Below are 22,339 nucleotides of genomic sequence, written 5' to 3'. Positions count from 1 at the left end.
TTTGCTTAAAGTGACTTTGTTAGGTTTTTTGTTTTGTTTTTTAAACCAAAGCCTGCCTGATATATAACTTGTGTTAGCCCGTAAAGCCTCTTTATGTCGTCCTCTTATCCTGCCTAAAGTGTACTGTATATAAACCCCCAAAACAAAAAGGAAATCTATTACAGATTACCTGTCTTTAGATGCATGAAAGCTTTAGATACATGGGATGGATTTGGTTTTCTTTTCAGGTTTTTTTCTCCTTTATTTTCATTTGGTGATCCTGTCAGTAACATATCTCCTGTCCTCCTAGTGTTGTCATCCTAGTACAGGGCTACAAACACCTACACTCTCTTATTAGTATCCATAAAATACAGGTGTAGTGTTTTGTAGTCCACAGAGAGAGTTGGGAGTAATGTAACCGATAAGAGTGCAGCAGAAAGCACATGGAGTTATCAGCTCACAAGATTTATGGCAAGATTAACTGATTTATTTATATTTTTGCACTTATGGAACTGATATTACAAAATGTTTTCAGTGGTGAATTGAACAGACAAAAGGGAGAAAAAAAGAGAAGTTCATTGTTCGGGTCTCCAAACCTGTGTTACCTGTAGCTTGAATGGGACATACTCGTACTGTTAAAGAAGGCCATTGAGACCATAGGGAAAGAGAGCCTTGACTGATGGGGCATGGCTGAGAGTTGGGCATGAACACACGCAATTAGTCAAAGTAGCTCTAAAATGATTGGCCACCTTGGTATAGGGGGGATACAGATCAGGGTCTGAGCTCTAAAAACCTCTATGCTAAGTTAAATCAGTAGTGACTTGAAGAACTGCAACTTCTAAAGAGTTGCCTACTCACCCTATAAATGGTTGTTTGTCACAGGTTTATCAGTTAAATAAAGAAAGTGTATCACCACAGAGTGGCTCTGTGGATACCACTATAATACACGGTGCCTCGTCCAGATTATATGAATATGCAAAAAAAAATTTGGGGGGAAAAACCAAAAAGATAGGGGGCTTGGACTTTATAGGCACAAAACAATAAGGTAAAGTTTTTTTTTAATTTATTTAGTACAAAAAGACATATTAAAAAAGCAACCATGTCTCAGAGTCAAATGATATAACATCAGTATACAAGCTCTATGTAACAATACATTGTACAATTCTCAGAATTTTACACCCAGTGTCAATCACACCACATGTATTCAATACCATAGTGTTACAACATCTTGATAAGATTGCTACTTGCTACTGAAAATTATAACCATTATAGCTCTACATGTTACGCGGCTTGCTCTTCTTCAGGAGCTTTGCGGAGACTGGCTTACAGACATGAAAAAAGTTTTTTTCCCCGTGCAAATTACGCATCTGCCTTTCGTTTTGGTATGATTCAAAAGAATAGTTGAACAAAGGAAGAATCAGAAGTGTTCCTTATGCAAGGCTTCACTCTATAATGCAGTGAGGAGACAATGGTGTCTATCATAGCGGTAATAGTATAAATAGAGCAGTCATCCATTGGTTTCCCCAGGCTAATAATGCAGTGCTATCATTCAGACCTTCAGATTCCTTTGGTAGAAAGTAGGCTGGTTTATCAGTGTTTTTTTTTTACCTTGCCAGCATTAACAATGGCATTAATGGGCTATGCCCTTGAATGGAAGTTGGGTCAGTCTAATGTCTGTCCAGCACTCATAGTAAAGACAGACGTTTTAGACTTGGTCAAATTAACATTTGAGCGTGCTGACCGTGTTACAGTGACTGACACTAGTTAAGTGTTTATGTTCGAAATTACTAAGCCTGGGTTCACACATGAGCGGTGCGAATTGAAGCTCAGGTTTCCCTGCAAAGAGAAAACTCAGTTGTTCAACGTTTCATGTCAGTTTTTGATGAGTATCAGCTCAGGACTGCTAAAGTATCAGCTCAGGATTGCTTCAGTATCAGCTCAGGATTCCTTCAGTATCAGCTCAGGACTGCTTCAGTATCAGCTCAGGATTGCTTCAGTATCAGCTCAGGACTGCTTCAGTATCAGCTCTGGATTGCTTCAGTATCAGCTCAGGATTGCATCAGTATTTTATCCTGTTTACAACGGAACACATCTGCGAATCAGATGCGTGCCCATAGAAGATAATGGGCCTGAATTCGCACCTGAGCTGGACCGCACTGCCTAGAAAACGCACACTTTTTTTGTGCAATGCGGAGTGCGAATGCACCGCAGATATGTGAACCAGCCTCATTAAAATGAATGTATTTTGAAATGTCCTGCGAATTGGATGCAGTGTAAGATGCATCTAATTCACATAGGTGTAAACGGGCCTTAATCAAGTTGTGGCCTTGCCTTTTCCAACTTGAATCTGTTTGTGTCCTTTTTTTGGCCAAGGTTATGGAATAGTGGTGTTTTGGTCTCTAGGCCTATGCTCCTCAGTAGTCAAGCAGTGCCCCATTCAAGTCTATTGGACGTTGCAATGCAGGATGATGCTTAATATTGTTGACCATGATGTAAACAATGCAGGAGACCATTTATAATGATGGGGGGGAGAGAGTAACCAGCTACATTGAAGGGAGGGTTGTTCAGCATAGGAGGATAGTTTAGAGCAATTTCTGCCTCTCAGATAAGTTCCTACTGACACAATTTAGCTACCTGTAAGGGGGTAATTCTTCCCAATGACCCCCAGTGTAAGGTGCATTCTTCCCACTGACCATCACACTGATGTATTATGGGTTGTAGATATAGACATTTTTAGTAGTGGTTCCCTTCCCTACCACAAAGTAATTTCAGAGGTTTCTCTTTGTTGGAAACGTTGAGAAAGGCTGGTTTAGGGGGCTGGGAAGGAGGAAGGGGAGGGAAAACTGAATGGTTTTAACTTGAAAGGGAACTTATCCTTTAAATGCCAATCAGTGATTTAGCCTGGGCTGAGATTATATCATGAGTCTGCTGCAGGCAGGTAGAAGCTTTTCCTCAGTATCCTTTCTCCTACTATTTGAACTACAACTTTGATGGAAGGCTGCAACAGAGGCCGATCTGTCAGACATTTGTAAATGCAGCCAAGAACTGTAAACTGCACAGGCACCAGGATTTACATGACTGTACTATCCGAGAGACAGGATATCAGTCCAGGAATTAGATGGTGATCCTGGGTAATACCTGAACAAGATGGCTCCATCCTTCTTGAGGTAACACCGACAAGGCATTGATATGGAGAGTAATGTGATCTATGTGAGAGGCCATTAATACCTGTAAGCATTAAACATACATATTACTTGGCATACAAGAACAGAATTTTGAAGTGAATTGCCGTGAATTATTTGTATTTACTTGTTCCATAGAGTTGCTGTTTGGTATTGGCTTCTTGTCTGGAATACTTTGTAGCCACATGGCTTGCAAGCATAGAGCCTCAGTACAATTGAGCTCGGACAGCCACGCTCTAAAACCTCTATGAATAAATTCTGTGGAATTGGCAGCCTTTCCTTGAAAGAAGTCCAGGCTTCAACTAGCATAAAGGATAAATTATTACTTATTGCTACAAAGGCTTCTTTTAGGTCAAACTTGAAAGCTGTGGCAGGCCAGTGTAAGGACACTTTTATTTTTTATTTTTATCCAGATGCTTTCAATGAGAGCGGCCATGCTTTCTGACTGTTCTCCTTTTGCACTTGAATTGTCCCTAATTTCAATATATCGTGCAGCCCTTGTGATTGACTCAACTTTTTCTGAATGAAAAATTGCATCTACTGTATTTTTTCCCCACTTTCTTAGAAGTGAACTCTTTTATGACGGTATCCACATAATGTAAGAAATAACACAATTGATTAAGATTTTATTTATATGTCCAGTATATTTACATTTTATTTTCTACCAGTACATAGCAAACCTTTAAAGCGTAACTCCACGTTTGATGAGAAAAACACATTCCCCGCTGTGTGATCTATGTACATTACAAGGATTTTAACAAACTTTGTTGCAGATTCCTACCTTTTGTTCTGAAGAAATCCCTGTGTGTTTGTGTCCATGTGGGAAAGTGAGTCTAATGGCAGTGGTTTCATAATTACCAATCATCTGTGCACCTGCAGGGCTCTAAAGAGGAAAGCTGCTGGGCCTACATCCCTTTAGACATTTCCTATAGAAAGTATCTCATCAAAAATCTAATTTTTGATGCTGGGGATGCCTAAAATCTAACTTGTATCTTAGTGCAGACTTCTGGGAAAATTGGTGAGCCAGTCACACAAGCAGGAAAATAGGTTTCTGGGGGACATTCTGTACACATTATGTGTACAGAACACCTCTGGGTAGCCATATTGCATTGTATTTTTAGACAATTACAGAGCTCCAGATTGAAAAGGAAAGGTAATGTCTAATATTCAATTACAGTATCAATTGTGTCGCAATTGTATAGACTACCTTTACTTTATTTGCTATATTTTTTCCCCATGACAGTGCAGTTAACCTTTAAGTGATTGTAAACCCTCACCTTGTGAAACAACCCATTCAGTTTAAAATAAAAATGCAAGACAAAACATTTTGTGTGTGTGTGTGTGTGTGTGTGTGTGTGTGTATGTATATATATATATATATATATATATATATATATATATATATATATATACATACACACACACACACACACACACACATTTTTCCCCCTTTTTTTAATAAGTGATCACATACCCTCCCTCTATTCTCAACTGCATTACTGTGAAGAAATAGAAGCACACTGATCTTCCCAGTGAATGTCTGTGCAGGAGTGTGTGTCAGGACAAGTCTGATCATTGGAGGAGAGCAGGCTGAGTTCCCAGCACAGCTAGAGAACTGACCACCGTGTATTCTCCTGTTTAGGGTGGTCAGTTTTTAATAGGAGAACAGAGGTACTGGCAGGAACACCAGGGATTTGACAATACAAAGAGAACAGGGTACTTTTCCATACGAGTACATGGTACAGCAGTCACATATCAGGAATATAAAATGTTGGGTTTACATAAAATTGAAATGCCTTATTTCCTCCTTTTTTGGCGGCTGCAAAATCCACTGACCATGGGTGGGTCAAGAGCAGGTTGCTGTTTGCATATCAGACTGCTCCTGAATTCTCTACAGAGTGTTGGAAAAAAAACCTTTCTGTTATATAGATTAAATGTATTTATTATTTAGTATTGCAGGGGTGAGGCAAGAGCTAGCCGTTCTTTTCATATCGGAGTGCTCCTAAATGCTCTACAAGCACCATAGGTGCTCTCTGATTTAATATGTATCTCTATTTGTCCTTCCATGACAGTATAAAGGTTGTCAGACTTGGGTGCAAAGCATCCCTGGAAATGATCTTGGCAGCTAATCACTAGCATAGCTGTGCGGCTTGAACATGGACTGCTGTCTGGGTATTCCTTCCTGAACCTGACTCCAGCTGTTCCTGTCAGCCTGGTCCCCGTTAAAATGAAATATGTACTTACATTTCAAATAAACGGCCCCTCACTCACACATAGAAGGTATTTTTCAGAGACATAATTGCTGATTTTAATGTTTTTAATGTTTATTTTCCCTTCCATGTTTCTTTTTTTTTTTTTTTCCCTCTGTGATATAAATAGAAATCGCTTGATGCTGTTTTTCTTTCCTCTTTAATGGGGGAACAGTTCCTGGCCTGTCTTGCTCACGATTTGCCTGCATCTCCATAGAGTCAAACTATTGAAAATTGACGGTGCTGCACAATATATGTGTAAAATTACCATCAATGTAAGGTTCAGAAATGTAAAACCTATCCTGTGACAGCCAGCAACTGTCACAGGATAGGTGTCTCCGTGGCCCTGTCAGGAAACTTGTGGAGAACATTGTGCGGCCTGTGCTATTCCATATATTGCCACTAAACCAGTTTAAGCCAAGCCCGCTTTGGCTTCTGTGATGCATTGCAGATATTGAAAACTTTGCCGCATGAGCTTGCTGGTAGCAATATGTAGTTGTGAGAATGAGTGAGAATGAATTTTTATTTTTTTTTTATTTTTTTTGGAAAGGAAAAGGACAAGATACAATGAACATGTCACATTCAAATATTGTGTCGTAAGCAGATAGGTGCAATCAACCTAATTTGAAATGAGAATGGAAACAACCGTAGTAACAGTACAACGTAATGGAGATCACATCAAGAACAGTATATTCGGAGTTCGTTAGACAAGTGGTGCCCAAATCATGGAGTAATTTAAGATAATGGATAGAAACATAACCAGTTCCAGAAGAATGATATACCAAAGTCTTGGAATAAGGTAGAATAGGGAATACCATAAATGCCCCTAACCATGTGGCAGGGAGGAGAATAATTGTGTGGTAAGTGTGAACCCTAACCACTTAAGCCCCGGACCAATTTGCAGCCAAAGGACCAAACCCTTTTTGCGATTCGGCACTGTGTCACTTTAACTGACAATTACGCAGTCTTGCGACGTGGCTCCCAAACAAAATTGGCGTACTTTTTTCCCACAAATAGAGCTTTCTTTTGGTGGTATTTGATTACCTCTGCGTTTTTTATTTTTTGCGCTATAAACAAAAATAGAGTGACAATTTTGAAAAAAAAATCTATATTTTTTACTTTTTGCTATAATAAATATCCCCCAAAAATATATAAAAAAACATTTTTTTCCCTCAGTTTAGGCCGATATGTATTCTACATATTTTTGGTAAAAAAAAAATCACAATTAGAGATTATTGATTGGTTTGCGCAAAAGTTATATAGCGTTTACAAAATAGGGGATAGTTTTATAGCATTTTTATTAATATTTTTTTTTTTTTACTAGTAATGGCGGCAATCAGCGATTTTTATTGTGACTGCGACATTATGGCGGACACATCGGACATTTTTGACAGATTTTTGGGACCATTGTCATTTATAAGCAATCAGTGCTATTTAAATGCATTGATTCCTGTGTAAATGACACATAGGCAGTGTAGGTGTTCTGTATGATGTTATGTGTTTTTTTTATTGTAGGGGGTGTTGCCTGGTGTGTGATGTCACTGATTGTCTTTCCCTATAAAAGGGAACAGAAGATCCATGACAGCCACAGTAGGAAGCACGGGGAGAGGTTTGTTTACACAGACCTCTCCTCGTTCTTCAGCTCTGTGACCCAATCGTAGGACACCAGCGGCGATCGGGTCCGCTAGTCCTGCGACCATGGTCACGGAGCTCCCGACCCACGGCTGGGCACTTAAAAAGCAACGTACAGGTACGTGCTTGTGCCCAGCCGTGCCATTCTGGTGACATACATCGCTGTGAGTCGGTCCTTAAGTGGTGTAGAACTATAGGCAAAACTTTTTTTTCATTTTGAATAAATTAAGGAAGGGTTACAACCTCTGTCAGATTTTTTTTCTGCCATCTGTGTCCCATTGCGGAGACTTCCCTTCACTTCCTGTCCCGTGGCCAAACAGGAAGGGAAAAGTAAATCCCTACAAATTAAGGGAATTCCCTGGGGTCATCAGAACTAGTGTACCCATTGGAAGATTTTCCCTCTCTTTTCTGGGGGCAACCCAAAATTTGGGATTTTCTTTCACTTATAATGATCATAGTAAACAGGACAAAAAGAGAGGGTGAATGTCCATAACTGGGGCACAGGCAGCAATACAATCTGACAAGTGTTTTGCTCTACACTCTAGCCAAATCTAAAAAATATGTTTAGCTTTTAGCTATATTTTAAGGATCATTGAATATAGGATGCGTAAAGACTTTGGTAAACCATAAAAGAGAAGAGAGGGACATGTGAAATATTACTGAGTACATAGGAAAAAGCATAGGTGGGGAATAGTGAAGAGGTAAAGGAAAGGGTGGGGAAGGAGGTGACTATCCTCGGGAGAAACTGGTTTCTAGTTTCTAAGGCAACAATGTTTTGTCAGGCTGACTTTGTAGCTTCCCATATATCGATCCAGTCAACAGGGTCTAGGGTGAGGTTCTTCTCCCATTTAGAAACCTAAGTGAGGGTGCAAGTGTTTGTTGGATCCAACAATCATCTATACAAATCAGAGATAAGGCCTCTCCTATGAGGATCAAATTTACAGGTGCGCTCAAAGAGGATTGGTTGTGGGGCAGAGCAGTCGGATGAAATCAGAGGGGTAATAAAGTGTTCTGATGACGGAATGACAAAGGTCTAGCATAGAGATGGAAATTAAGTTATTTTAGCAGCAGATATAAATTTGTGAGCTCAGGTCAAACCTGCAGTGGACCATGCCGAAAAAGAGGAGGGAGATGTCAATGCCAGGTTTCAAAGGAAAGAGCACATGGGTTTATGACTGGATTGTAGACCAGAATGTGTTTTAAGCCTGTCCTATATGGAAATAGAGAATGGCGCGTTATAGGGGTTAGTGAGTTACATTTTCAAGAGTTCAACCATAAGAGCAAATTGACAGGTTCTTTTGCTTAAACTTAATCTCCTGTTCTGGTTGTCATGCCCCCTGTCTTCTTATGCTCTCTTGCTTTGACTGCTTCTTCGTAAATACCCGATGCCTCGGGTATAGGAAGCAACGTGGCCTTCTCTTTCTCAAAGGATGTGATGCTTAAGTTTGAGTAGCCAATAGCCTGGCACAAACACTTTTACATAGGATAGAATGTACCTTACCTTGAGTAAGGTCAAAATTGACCAGCACAGAACCTACACAGTGTAGTAGTACTACATCTTTGCAATAAATACACATTTCCCATGTTTTATTCCTTTTTTTATTCCTTTTCTCTAAAGCGTTCTTCGGTATGCTCAGACTAGCTTGACACTCCCCAGGATTGTGTCTGTGATGCCCTGGGCTCATAAGTGGGTTGAATAATGCTGGGCTCCATTCACCCTAGAAGAAGACTGATGCTGGACTATGGGAGAGAATGCAAGTAGCAGCACTGATGTGTAGAAAGGATAAATATTACATGGGAAAATGTATTTATTTGCTTGGGCCGACGGCACAGGGATTTGTTATGTTAAGAAGAAATGGCTGCACATCACATTAGTTCCAAATGCCATTTGTTAAGAAACCCAAGGTGGCACCGAAGACACCAACAAGTAGTCTGGGTAGAAACGTTTCACACAAGGTTTAATCCTGGTTAAACCCAACCTTATTGTGTGAAACGTGTCTACCCAAACTACTTGTTGTTGTCCTGGGTTGCCAGCTTAGGTTTCTTAACGGCATTTTGAACTAACCTGATGTGCAGCCGCTTCTTCTTACCTTGATACTATACACGGAGGCATGCCAGGACTAGCACTCACGCTAAGGTTCAATCAGGCTCATCCATTTCACCTGGAGCAGCAAATTCTCTTTACATTGATGCAGGAATTTGTTAACTTTAACGTTAAGATTTTTAGCAGGAGAGGTTTTTTAAACAGCGATAACAAAACCCTTTCTATTGAATATTTGACAGAGCAAAAGAGTCCAAATAACTTTGAGGGGAATTTACTAAGATTGGAGTAGCTATACCGGGCAACCAATTAGCTTCTAGCTTTCATTTTCAAAGTTTAAAATGTTTCTTAATATTGAAGGCTTTTTACATTCATGCAAAACCAAAAATCTGAACCTTTACAAACTCTGTTAACAAGCTGTGTTTAGTAACCAAGCTGATTGGTTACTATTAGGGGTGCACCGAATGGGTTTTTTAGTGGCCGAAACCAATACCGAAAATAGAAAATACACTGGGCAGAAAACCAAAATCGATACCGAAACAGTACCAATACCGAAAGTGACTGTTTTTAAAAATATTTTTATACAGGAGACGGTCAGCGACTGGGGACATGGTTCAGGATATTGGTCAGAGACTGAGGACATGGTAAAGGAGATGGTCAGAGACTGCGGACATGGTACAGGAGATGGTCAGAGACTGAGGACATGGAACAGGAGATGGTCAGAGACTGGGGACATGGAACAGGAGATGGTCAGAGACAGGGGACATGGTACAGGAGATGGTCAGAGACTGAGGACATGGTACAGGAGATGGTCAGAGACTGCGGACATGGTACAGGAGATGGTCAGAGACTGAGGACATGGAACAGGAGATGGTCAGAGACTGGGGACATGGAACAGGAGATGGTCAGAGACAGGGGACATGGTACAGGAGATGGTCAGAGACTGAGGACATAGTACAGGAGATGGTCAGAGACTGGGGAGTTGGTACAGGAGATGGTCGGAGACTGGGGAAATGGTGCAGGAGATGGTCAGAGACTGGGGACATAGTACAGGAGATGGTCAGAGACTGGGGAGTTGGTACAGGAGATGGTCGGAGACTGGGGAAATGGTGCAGGAGATGGTCAGAGACTGGGGACATGGTCAGAGAGTCAGAGACTGTGGACATGATACAAGAGATCAATGCAGCCTCACCAATGGATCAATAGCTGTGTGTTCCCTGCTGCGTGCCATCACATACAGCCCCTCCCCCTTTTCCAGGCACTTTGATAGACAGATCACCCGTTCATTCCTGCGACAGGTGATCTGTCTATCAAAGTTCCCCAGACAAGGGGGGGCTGTATGTGTCAGCGCGCAGCAGGGAACATGCAGCTATTTAAATGAAAGCTGTGATGTTCCCAGCGCTGTAATCAAACAGTCAGCGCCAGCAGCTCTCCTCTCTTCTATGATATAGGAAGCCCCCCTGCTAGATGGCACCAGGAAAAAGGTAATTTTTAGCCGACATGTTTTGGTGGCTGAAATTACGGTACATCCCTAGTCACTATACGCAGCTGCTCCAGATTCTGTTTGCTCTAGTTTCAGCAAATTCCCCCCTTTATGCCTAAATAAGTTGTATTTCTACAGCTCTGATGTTAAAGACTATAGAAATGATATTATTTTAGACGACTTGGGCTTTTCTTTAACCCCCCTGGTGGTATTCCCGAGTCTGGCTCGGGGTGAAAATTCAGTACCATTAGCGATAACCCCGAGCCAGACTCGGGATCGCATCGCTGGATCCAGGATGAGTATGCTTACCTTGACCCCTGGATCCAGCAATGTCCCCCTACTGTGTGAGCGGCTCGTCCTCCTCTCGATCTATCACGGAATTAAGCTCCATTCCCTGCAAGCGTTGCAACGCACAGGGACGGAGAACAGCGCCAAATTCAAAAAGTGAAGCACACACATTACATACGGTATAATGTAATCTTACAGATTACATTACTGTATGTAATTACTTCACATCCCTTTTGTCCCTAGTGGTTTGCCCAGTGCCCTGCATGTAGTTTTATATTATAAAAACTGTTCTTTCTGCCTGGAAACTGGAGATTGTCCATAGCAACCAAAACTGTCCCTTTTTATATCAAAAGTGGTTTTAGACCAGCTAGAAAACAGCAATAATAAACTAGAATACTGAAAAGTAATGACGGTGACAATTCTGTAACTGAGCAAATTTCAGTGTTTTTGATATGATTACATTATTGAATAATTTTTATTATTATTATATTATTATTTGGCATAATTCTTTATAGCTATTTATTATATTTAAATTTATGATTTTATTTTTCAAATTTTATCATACCCAGGATGTCTACTAGACTCTGGTTTGGACAGATTTAAGTGAGTTATTCCTAAGAATTAAAGACCTACAATATAAAACGCCAAATTTCCATGCAAAATAATTGTACCGCTTTCAGCACCAAAAATCTGAAATAATCATAGCGCCAGGGAGGTTAATGGGACACATTAGAGGAGCAGGTGAAGTCCAGGCCCTCGAATGCCCCTTAAAGTGACAGATTTGTGCTTGACACATTTGTTAAACTTCTTTTGATGTCCAAAAGAACATTGCATGAGATGGTCATTCAAACTCATTCTATTTGCGCTCCCCCGCTACACCCTTTCATCCACGTGAATTGTTTGTTTTGCCAACTAAAAGCTCCTCCAGAGACAATTATTCACAGTAGGAAGGAAGGAGGGGGAAAGTTCCCCCCCAAAAAAAGTTTCCTTTTTTTCACCTACTTTTTACATAATTTTCTATTGATGAGCCTAGACTAGCTTTCCTTTTGCTGGCGAGATAATTGTTTTTCCTTTTGCACATTAATGGGGAGCTTTTTAGCAAAGTGATGCAGAAAATGTTATTGATGGTGTTGCTATAGGAACCGCGTCTTTAGCAAAGCACAATCTGCCATTGTCGCTGCAGAAGAGGAGAAAAAAAAAAGCCTTTACTGAAACACAAATGTTGTCTGTTCCCTGGTTCATGCACCCATGAACTTTGCCTTGGAGAGCTCAGGCCTGGTGTGCTTTACAAGGCAGCAGCTGGATTCAGCAGCTTGAAAAAAAAAGAGGACTTGGCACTTACAACAGGTGAAAGGGACTTCAATCAAAAAAGGCAAAATCTGCTTTCTAGTGGTTAAAGCATTCCCTACCTATCTATATTTGTCGCCTGTGCTGCCCACTTTTTTTTTTTTTTTTTTGTAGTTTGAGACTCAAATTTTCCAAAGTTTGAAATTAGTTCTTTAGATTGTCATCTGTTCCTTCAGGTGTTTGAATCCCTCTGACGCCTGATTACCTAGCACATCTTTTACCCCTGCACATGAAACTTTTTTAGCTTTTAAAACAAATTTGTTTGCTATAGAATTTTTTTGTTGTTGTTGTAATATGCTGTCTAATACCTTTAGGCCAAACTCCGGAAAAACTAAAAGCTCGCAATACAAAAGTTAACTACTAGTTACTGTCTAGGGGGCAGGAAAGCTAGTTTCTGTCTAGGGGACAGGAAAAGCACATTTACCATTTACTTACCGGATCCTGCTTTAACACGTGTGACGACCCTTGATTGGGAAGTTGGAAGGTTGATCGCAAGTTGCAGTTTTTTTCTTTACGCCACTCACTTAATGTGAGCTCAGGTTGTCAATAGTTGTCGACTTGAGAAACCTCATATGTACAGTCTGGTGGAAAGAAGGGAAAGGGGAGTCATTGTTGAAACCTTTAGATACATCAAGGGGGTGAATAAGGTTCAGGAGGGCAGTTTTTTCAATATGAAACCAAAAATTAAAAACATGGGGACATGACCTCAAACTAAGAGTCAGTCAACAGTAAATGGTTTCAAACATGCTTGGGAAAAACCTATATCGATAGTCAGACAATAAAAGTTAACAAAAAACAAACAAAACAAAAACACACATACCCCCCCCCACCCCCCCAAAAAAAAGTAAAAACACCAACAAAAACAAACAAACAATCAAACTCACTGGACTACTCAGCCTTCTTCTCGGTCTATTTCTAATAAAACCCTTTTTGTAGATATGCTACCAGGGCTTACAATATTTATGGTGGTGTTAAAATCACCATTGTAGTGAACCTATACCAAATGTGACCTCTATTAAAGAGGAGAGTCATTGTTCAAATTGGCTGGTACTGCCTTATAGAATGGGTCATGTAATCAACATTATCTGCATAGAAGAACAACAAAATATAGAAATGGGACTTTATAAGTTTAAAAAAGCCTCATATCAATATAAATATTGCTACATATATAAAGGTAAAATGTTTTTATTACAAATCTGATAAAAAAGGGCATACTAGAGGTAATACCCCTTAAAAGCATAAATATACCCATGCATTTGGTTCAGACCATGACAACAACCCTGAAGGTAGAGTCTCCCTCTTATAAAACTAGCATGCACATAAATAATCATAGCACAACTAATAAGTTGCAGTACACTTTAGATATATCACATATCGAGCAGGAGGGAACTCAGCCCAACGTGTTTCGCCTATGATGGCTTGCAAAATAAAAATACATAATATACAATTCATGAACAAAGAACATTGGGTTCATGTTATACAACTACTAACTCACAGATAGTGTGAGGGCATAAGAAATCAGCAAATATCAGGAGAGATGCATGTTATACTTCCTCCGACCCGGTCAGAGATGCTGGAAGGTGCAGAGATGTGGGAAACGGCTCAAGTCAAAGAGGGGGAGGCCCCAGCCCCAAGCCACGACAACAACCCCAGGAGCAAGAAACGAATGCCGAGGACCATTGAATATTTACGTTAGAGCCACAATGAGTGGTAATGCCACTAATAGGAGAATGAAGGACAAACATAACTGTATGTCTGTCTTAATTTGTATATTTATGTTTTTAAGGGGTATTACCCCTAGTATCTCCTTTTTATTCGATTTGTAATAAAAAAAGTTTACCTTTTTATATGTGTAGCAATATTCTGAGAGGAGGCTTTTTGGCACTTATAAAGTCCCGTTTCTAAATGTTGTTGTTCTTCTATTACTATAGGGATGTGGTGCTGATTTTTTCAGCGAAAAACTTTTTTTTTACATTTTCTGCATAGAGTTTGCATCTTCTCCTTGTGCAGGTTTTCCTCCTATACTCTAAAAACATGCTGGTAGGTAATTGGTTGCTGTCAAAATTGGCCCTTGTATGTGCATGTAGGCATGCATATGAGGTAGAGACCTTTATATTGTAAGCTGCTTGATGACAGGGACTGGTGTGAGCATACAGTATATGTAAATCGCTATGGAAGTTGTTGGCGCTCCATCAGTGCTTTGAAATAAACATTTAACTGCTACTAGAGGGAGCTTAAGATGGCACAGAAGTGAGGGTTGGAGCTATCACACAATTTTATTTATCTATGTATTTATTTTTGTAAGTGTGTTTTTTTTTTTGGTAAGTGTAATAACGCTCTGCTTACATTTCAATTTTGCACATCTTTATCATTTGGATGTTCTTGTCTCTTCAATCGTGCTCAGGGTTTCAAGTTATTACATCTTTCATCTTCCATTGGCACTAAACTGAAGTTGAGGTTCTCGGCACAGAACATTCAGGAAATACAGTTGTTTGGAAGAAAATGGAAATGTATTTTTCTAGGAGTATAGCTTGATTTTGGATTGCATTGTACGTGTTTTATTGTGGCTGTCTAGTAATGTTATTTACTTTGTGATTATTGGGGGTTTTCAGGGCCAGGGTTGAGCAGGACTCTGTCCAAGTGATATCTTACGATAGAATTGTTTGGCTACGTTGCATCGGTCATTTCTGCCTTTATTTCAGCCAAATATTAATTTGGCCACTTCACAGGATACCTGCATTCAGGGAATAAGAACCAAGGCAACAGAGTATGACCTGCATGCGTGCCAGCGGACCCTGATCTCCTAGGACAGCCCCAGCCTGACCAACTGCACTATAATTTATTTTTTGATATGTTCGATCTAGTTCCTATCATATAGTAGTATCCAGGATATTTTTTATGCTGAAATGGACCTTTCCTTCTAAAATGCAGGTTTAACGTAGAACTCTAGACAAAACATTTTTCTTCATCTTTTTTAGTATTTTTTTTGATCTTCTTTATTCTAGAGTGAGAATCTTGGGCTTTCTATCACTGTATTCCTATTTGGGAGATTCCCCTTATCTCTTCTGTTAGGTCACTGGAAACAATAGGAAAAAAAAAACTGGCCATAAGCAGGTGACAGACAAAGCAATAAAAACCTGACAGAGGTTCTTTCACGCTGCCCTATCCAAAGGTGTTAATGTTGTGATTGGAGCTCCATTTTGGGTATTTTGGGCATGCAAAGTATGACTCCCTATATAGGAATGAATGGCGCTGTTCCACACATGTGCAGGTCAAAGAGGAGCCAATGAAGATCATTGGGATGACGATGAAGGTATTTATATAGGAGCAGCTAGGCTGCCCTCACCTGGGAGGAGGGCTGCATTCATTAATGGACAACTTGTACCAAAGGTAGATATAGTCCGGGTCCTGAAAAAAAAAGTGTGTTTATTATGTGTTTTTCATTTCCATCATCGCTATCTTCTCTTTCTTGACAACATGCTGAAGATCAGGACCTTCACACTTTTCTCAACCTCCCCCTTCACAGTCCCAGATATTGTGCTCCAATAAACAATGCTCACAATCTCTCCGAAGGGGAGGGGATGGGAAATCATTCCAATGGGCACTGTGACAATATATTTATTGCTTTCTGTGCCTCCCTGTCTTAGCCCTTGTACACACGGTCAGACATTCTGACAACAAAATCCATCGGATTTTGTCCGATGGATTTTGTTCGAAACTTGTGTTGCATACACACGGTCGGACAAAGTTGTCAGAAAATCCGATCATACGTAACGTGACGACGTTATTTCGTTACGACGGGACTACATTCAGGCTAGTAGCCAATAGCTTTGGTCTAGGAATTTGATCTGAGCATGTGTGGCACTTTGTCCAATCGGAATTCTCTACACACAATCGGACAAAGTCCGATCGGATCATGTTGTCAGAAAGTTTTATAGCCCAGCTCTAAAACTTTGTTCGTCGGATATTCCGACGGAAACAGTCCGATGGAGCCCACACACAGTCGGATTATCCGACAACAGGGTCCGATCGGACATTTTCCGTCCGAATGTCCGACCGTGTGTACGAGGGCTAAGCCCTCGTACACGCGGTCAGACATTCCTACAACAAAATCCATCGGATTTTGTCCCGAAACTTGTGTTGCATACACACGGTCGGACAAAGTTGTCGCAAAATCCGATCGTACGTAACGTGACAACGTTATTTCGTTACGACGGGACTATGTTCAGGCTAGTAGCCAATAGCTTTGGTCTAGGAATTTGATCTGAGCATGCGGGGCTCTTTGTCCGATCGGAATTCTCTACACACAATCGGACAAAGTCAGATCGGATCATGTTGTCGGAAAGTTTTATAGTCCAGCTATAAAACTTTATCCGTCAGATTTTTTCCGTCGGAATGTCCGACCGTGTGTACAAGGGCTAAGAGATATCTACTCCTCCATATCTTCTTCTGATGTCACTGGGATATAAAATGAGAAGATAAACTTTTTTTAAATTTTCAAAATCGTGGTTAGGAGTTAGAACCACTATTGATATCTGTGTCTGCCACCAAAACAGAAAAAAGAGGTGAAATGTTCCAATGGGGACACTTGTCTAAGGGTATTTTTCACACTTTAAAGAGATTTTCTATAATTTCTTGTTGTGTCTAAAGAACGTGAAGGGAAATCTCCCCAAGATAGGCATATATAGAAAAAAAAAACAGCTGATGTGGGTTTTTCACCATTTTCTATGCCAACCAAAATGAAAATTTATCCTTTAGGTATACTGTTAACTGGAAAAATTACTGGACCTGTCATGGGTCAGTCATTAGAAACGATTTGTGCGTTTCTAAGTGTTTCAATGGGAAAAAAAAAATACTTAAAAAATGCAACAATCTGCTTGATAAAAAAAAAAAAAAAAAAGCTCCAGAACTTTTTTGAGCTTCAGGCGAATTATAGGAGAGATATGAACCATCTCCATAGAGAATAAAGCTCAAGCTCCAAAATGCTCAGGTGTGAACAATGCCTAAGGGTTGACTTTAGGCCAGCCAGGAAACTAGCATTGTTCCAAAGAGTGTTTAAACCCAACATTCCATATTCCTGATATGTGCCTGCTGTACCATGTACTTGTGTGAAAAAATATTCTGTTCTCTTAGTATTGCCTCCTTTGTATGAAATCATTGGTTTGCCTGCCGACCCCTCTTCTTCCCTATTAAAAACTGACCACACAAAGCACAAGAGCACACCATGGTCAGTTCTCTAGCTGTTGCTGGAACTCGGCCTGATCTCCACCGCCCCCCCCCCCCCACCCCCCACACACACACAGTCATTGACTGAGAAGATCAGTTTGCTGCTGCTTCTTTTCCCCCAGCTCTTATGCATTCTTTTAAACTGAATAGGTGGTTTTGCAAGGTGAGGGTTTACATATACTTTAAAGCCTAAATGCAGTCGAGATAAAAATGGAAAAATCAGCACAAGGGGCATAACTTAGTCAGTATAATGTCTCCCTTTTGCAGTCTGCAGCCTCCTTTTTTTTTTTTAAAGGTAATTCCTCCTTTGCCAAAACCTTCTCATAGTTTCATAGTTAGTAAGCTTGAATAAAGACACCAGTCCATCCAGTTCAACCTGAGTGTCTACAATTGTCCCTATCCCTGTACATTACACACTCACATTGCTCCCTACCCTCAAGGAGCCCACAATCCAAGGTCCCCATTCATATACTAGGGCCAATTTTGGGCAGAAGCCAATTAACCTACCTGCATGTCTTTGGTTTGTGGGAGGAAACCGGAGTACCCGGGGGAAACCCACGCAGGCACAGGGAGAACATGCAAACTCCAGGCAGGTAGAGTCGTGGTTGGGATTCGAACCAGCGACCCTTCTTACTGCTAGGCGGGACTGCTAACCACTGTGCCGCCCTTCTGATGCGGTGGGGGTCAAAACAACTAAGGGGCTGTCACATATCCTCATTAAGAGGGCCAGACTATAGCTGCCCTTTCTGCCCAGCTGTTCCGTGGATGAAAGACATACCACAACTTCTAGGTTTGAAATCTGATCTATGATTGGAGGAGGTGGACCTATCAATCATCCACCTGTCCTCCCAGTTTTAGAACTGGTTTCATTCATAGAAACTGTAGTACTGGTGTAAAGGGAAGCCCTAGTTGGACTTTCTTGATGAGAGCCTTTGACAGCCTTTTAAGTTGTATTAACCCCCCGCTACATTAGAAGATTACGGTGGGGAGGTGGGTCATGAATGGAGCAGGTTTTTAACTAAATGAAGAGGCACGTGCACAAGGGACACATAAGCCTGACTGCTTTGACAATGTCAACCCTCACATTTCTCTTGTGGCACTTAAAAAGAATAAAATTAAAAGCCTTGGCTATCAAACTGAAAAACCTTTTTGCTGATAAAGGCACTAATTACTACTGGCTACATACGGGTGAAAATAATTGTGAAGTCAGTTGGACAAATTCATAGCGTAGTCTTCCAAATTGATTTCTCAAGCTCTAGCATCCGTTTTTTTTTTTTTATATAAAAATGTATTACATACCTCATTCAGTGGTTTTATTCATGCAACTGCACTGTCCATCTTTCGACTAGGGAGACATGGCGATAACGCTGACCACAGGAGTACAGATGCTCTATGCCTTGGCATACCATCCTGTAAATCTGATCAGCTAGATCAAACATACAAATTTAGAATGTCAGCGCAAATCTGTTAAGGCAGGAGGACAGCGGAACTGATGGGATCCCCGCGTATTTCATAATATAGTGTACACTGGACACAAGCTGCAACATGTCCGTGATCGTTTATTATTTTATTTAAAGGAACGCATTAATGCTATTTCAGTTTTACGATTTACATACACTTTAAGAACACTTTTAAATCGCAATACACAGAAAAAATAAAAAAGAATCCCACATTCCCAAATTCTGTTTTAATCCATGAAGTTTGTGCTGGAAGTGTTTGGCGCAGGTTGGGGGGGGGGGGGGGGTTTGCGGCTTGGCAGTTATAAAGTGTTCTAGCCTCCCCCTCGGCCTCTGAGCCTCCCAGTCAACAAATCATCTCTTTCCTGGTGCTGACAAGATAAAGTTGTATACGCTGACGCACATTTATGTTCCTGAGCCTCCAGACAGGGCCCAGCTCTGAGGTGTCATGACAGATGTGCACGCAGAGAGAGGGGACTATCCCATGTGCTTGAGACCACAATCCCATCTGCTGGGGGTGATTGTCCATTGACCTGGCCTGTTTTATTCTAAAATTGAAAACACATGTCCCTGCAGAGCAGACTTTCATTTGTTTGTCTAGGGACATGTGACCTGCTCCATATTTTCTATCACGTCTCCAGCCATCCAAGGGGCTCTGGCTGATATCATTAAGACTTCACACTATGCTCTAAATCCCCCGCCGAAGCCTCAGTTTATCTGGGACGCTGTTGAGTTTTCTTATAGTTTTTGTTTATTTGCACAGTTTAATAGTTCTATATAGACCAATGCAAGGGTCAGGAGAAGAGAAGAAGTTTAACAAGGAGTTTAAGATTGCTAAATTGATTTATCATGACATTTACAGTATCAGTCTACCCAAAAGGGATGTTTTAATGTGCGGTAGATGAAACCAACTGGCAGTCTATACCTTGGGGACTCCAGTGGGGATATCTCTGCTCTGAGTTCCCAGGTCTGCACACCTGATATACCCATTATGAGGGATAACAGATTAGGCAAACACAAAGAGGTGAGGTAACACTCAAAGCACCCAGAGTAAGCCAGAAACATGACAATGCCTTCATCTTTGTTCGGGCATCACCTAGGGTCACCATCTACTTCCTGGACTTCGATACCTGCTCATAGATGACACAGTCATGTAAATCCTGGTGCCTGTGCATTTGGCTTATCTTTTCTTGTGACAGCCTCTTGCCTTGTCACTTGCTTTTCTTAAGGTACAGATTTGTAAATGTTCCCTCTAGTACTTATCTGTAATGTATGAAATGAGTTTCAAATCCCTACATAAAGGGAACCTGTTGGGATAGAAATGCATGAAAATATGTGCTACAGTAAACCATGCCCTTTAAGACAACAGCTACTTTCTTACATCATAGCTGCAAATCACTGAGGCATACTTTGTGTGGTTCACTCTCTCTAGTTTAAAAGTGACCACCCCTACCATAAAAAAGGGCCAGTTAGTCAGGATTGTGTCAGACCCTACATTCCCAGTCTTTCACTAAAGCACATGAATGTTTGGTGTCAGTACACTTAATATTCACATGTTCATTCTTGGGCAGGGATTTTGGATTTTTCATCCCTTTTAGTCCTAGCACAGTGGTCACCAGGACAAATATAGAGAGTAAATCTTCCTAGCGGAATGCAACACCAGTCATAATCTGACAAGGGTTGTAAGCCCTCACCACTCCATCCAATACTAAAGTCTTGGCTTTAGATGCACTTTAAATAACTAACCACAACTTTCTCATATTTTCTCCCCTTTGGTATGTTAAATATACCATTCACAGCATTTTGTTTGATCTGTTCAGTATGTACAAAAAATGCCCATTGATTCTGCCAGACATCTTGACACCTGATAACTCCCCATGCTCTGACTGTGCTGACTGTTACTAGTTCTTGTTCTCTATGTGAACTACAGAACACCACCTTTCTGTTATGGGGTGGTGTTTGTAGTTCTATTCTGGAGTGACAGTGCTGCTCTGTCATAGATACAGTTCAGTGACTACCTGTTTGTCTGGTATTTTTCATAAAAAAATAGCAGATCTCTTCCTGGTACGTAAGATTGCCTAGGCACTCCTGTGTCCACAGCTTCATAGCTATATATCTACAGTAAGAAATCATTTAAGACACTATTGCCTTTGACTGCTAATATCAGGAGATTTGGAGTGAGATTTGATGAGGTCAATACCATGCTGCTCACTGTTCTCCTTACTGGTGGCTCTCATGAGGAAGTAAAACCATGCCTCTACCAAGATGGCTTTCCCCACACAGAAGCACAGTTCAGAACAAGGCATGGTAAGTCAATAATGGAAAAAGGATCAGCTGCAGGGAAATCACAGGCAATACTGGTGACTAGTCCTTTGCCTTTTGCCTTTTTTAGCACAGCTTCCAGAATTTTTAGTTTCTCTTTAGATGAAAATATAAGAGTCATAAGTTGACGTTCTCCCCCTTGATGTTTCTTTTGTTTCTTTACAGAAGGCATGAACTGCATGAACAAAGACCATGGCTGCGCTCATATCTGCCGAGAGACACCAAAAGTGGGAGTAGCTTGCGAGTGCCGTCCAGGCTTTGATATTGCAAAGAACCAGAGGGACTGTACATGTAGGTAGTTGCACATTTTTTTTTCATTAAACCTGAATGTGTGGGTAGTCCTCAATAAACTGTCGCCAAGAATGACTGACTGGCATTTAGACTTGCTAATCTTCAAATAATTAATGATTTTTTGGGGATCACTACAAATGTGTTCTTGCTTTCTAGTGTTAAAAGCTTTGTTCTGTGGAAACATAAACTCCATTTCATCACTTTATACTGTTATGGTTATGATACAGTCAGAGTGACTCCAATGACGTAACTAGAGTCATGTCACAAATGTCATATGATTATATAACTATGGTGCCATGAATTGTCCTCCTCAGACCTCTTCTTCTGTGATGCTTATCCACCTGTATCATATCGCCATATTTAAGTAGAATTACCTGCTATTAAAAGTAACTCTTACAGATCCTGATATTTCAGTTTTTGATAGATCCTGGGTGCCTTCTTATTTCTTCTGGACACTGCCTGAGTCAAGTGGGATCTGAGTTCAGTGGTTGCTTACATGGATTCTTGTTCTGCTGCCTTGTGGTTACAGTATAGCACACAGTCTAATCTAAATGTCGGAGTGCTCGATAGAACAGTTGGCTAGGTCAGGTGACATTTCCTAGGCTGAGATGTTATCAGTCTTCTGCAAATAGGGGGAAGCATTTACACAGTCTTCTCTCCCCCAGTGATCAGATGGCAACTTTGTAGCAAGTCACAAGGCGAGAGGTTGCAGCCGGAGCTGATCTGTGCCAGACAGATATGAATACAGTGAGAACAGACACCACGATTCACAGGATTGTGTCATCTCTGAACCCCCAAGTTCAGTCGCAATATTCCCAACGCACACATTCCTAAAATGGGTG

The 22,339-nt window shown here is 40.8% G+C and overlaps 1 protein-coding gene across 2 annotated transcripts in view; it reads left to right on the top strand.

Annotated features, from left to right (window-relative positions):
- SCUBE1 (signal peptide, CUB domain and EGF like domain containing 1) overlaps positions 1 to 22,339 on the top strand; it is a 453,110-nt gene that overhangs the window by 229,104 nt on the left and 201,667 nt on the right. For both annotated transcript variants that reach the window (XM_077469395.1, XM_077469394.1), the window contains exon 5: positions 21,372 to 21,497. In XM_077469395.1, the coding sequence (XP_077325521.1) occupies positions 21,372 to 21,497 (126 nt within the window). The remainder of the gene's footprint in view (positions 1 to 21,371; positions 21,498 to 22,339) is intronic.

Source organism: Lithobates pipiens, unplaced genomic scaffold (genome assembly GCF_037356315.1).
Source record: "Lithobates pipiens isolate NorthernLeopardFrog02 unplaced genomic scaffold, aLitPip1_a1.2 Scaffold_8, whole genome shotgun sequence".
Lineage (NCBI taxonomy): Eukaryota > Metazoa > Chordata > Amphibia > Anura > Ranidae > Lithobates > Lithobates pipiens.
Note: the sequence above shows the minus strand (reverse complement) of the source record. Positions and strands in the feature narration are given on the sequence as shown.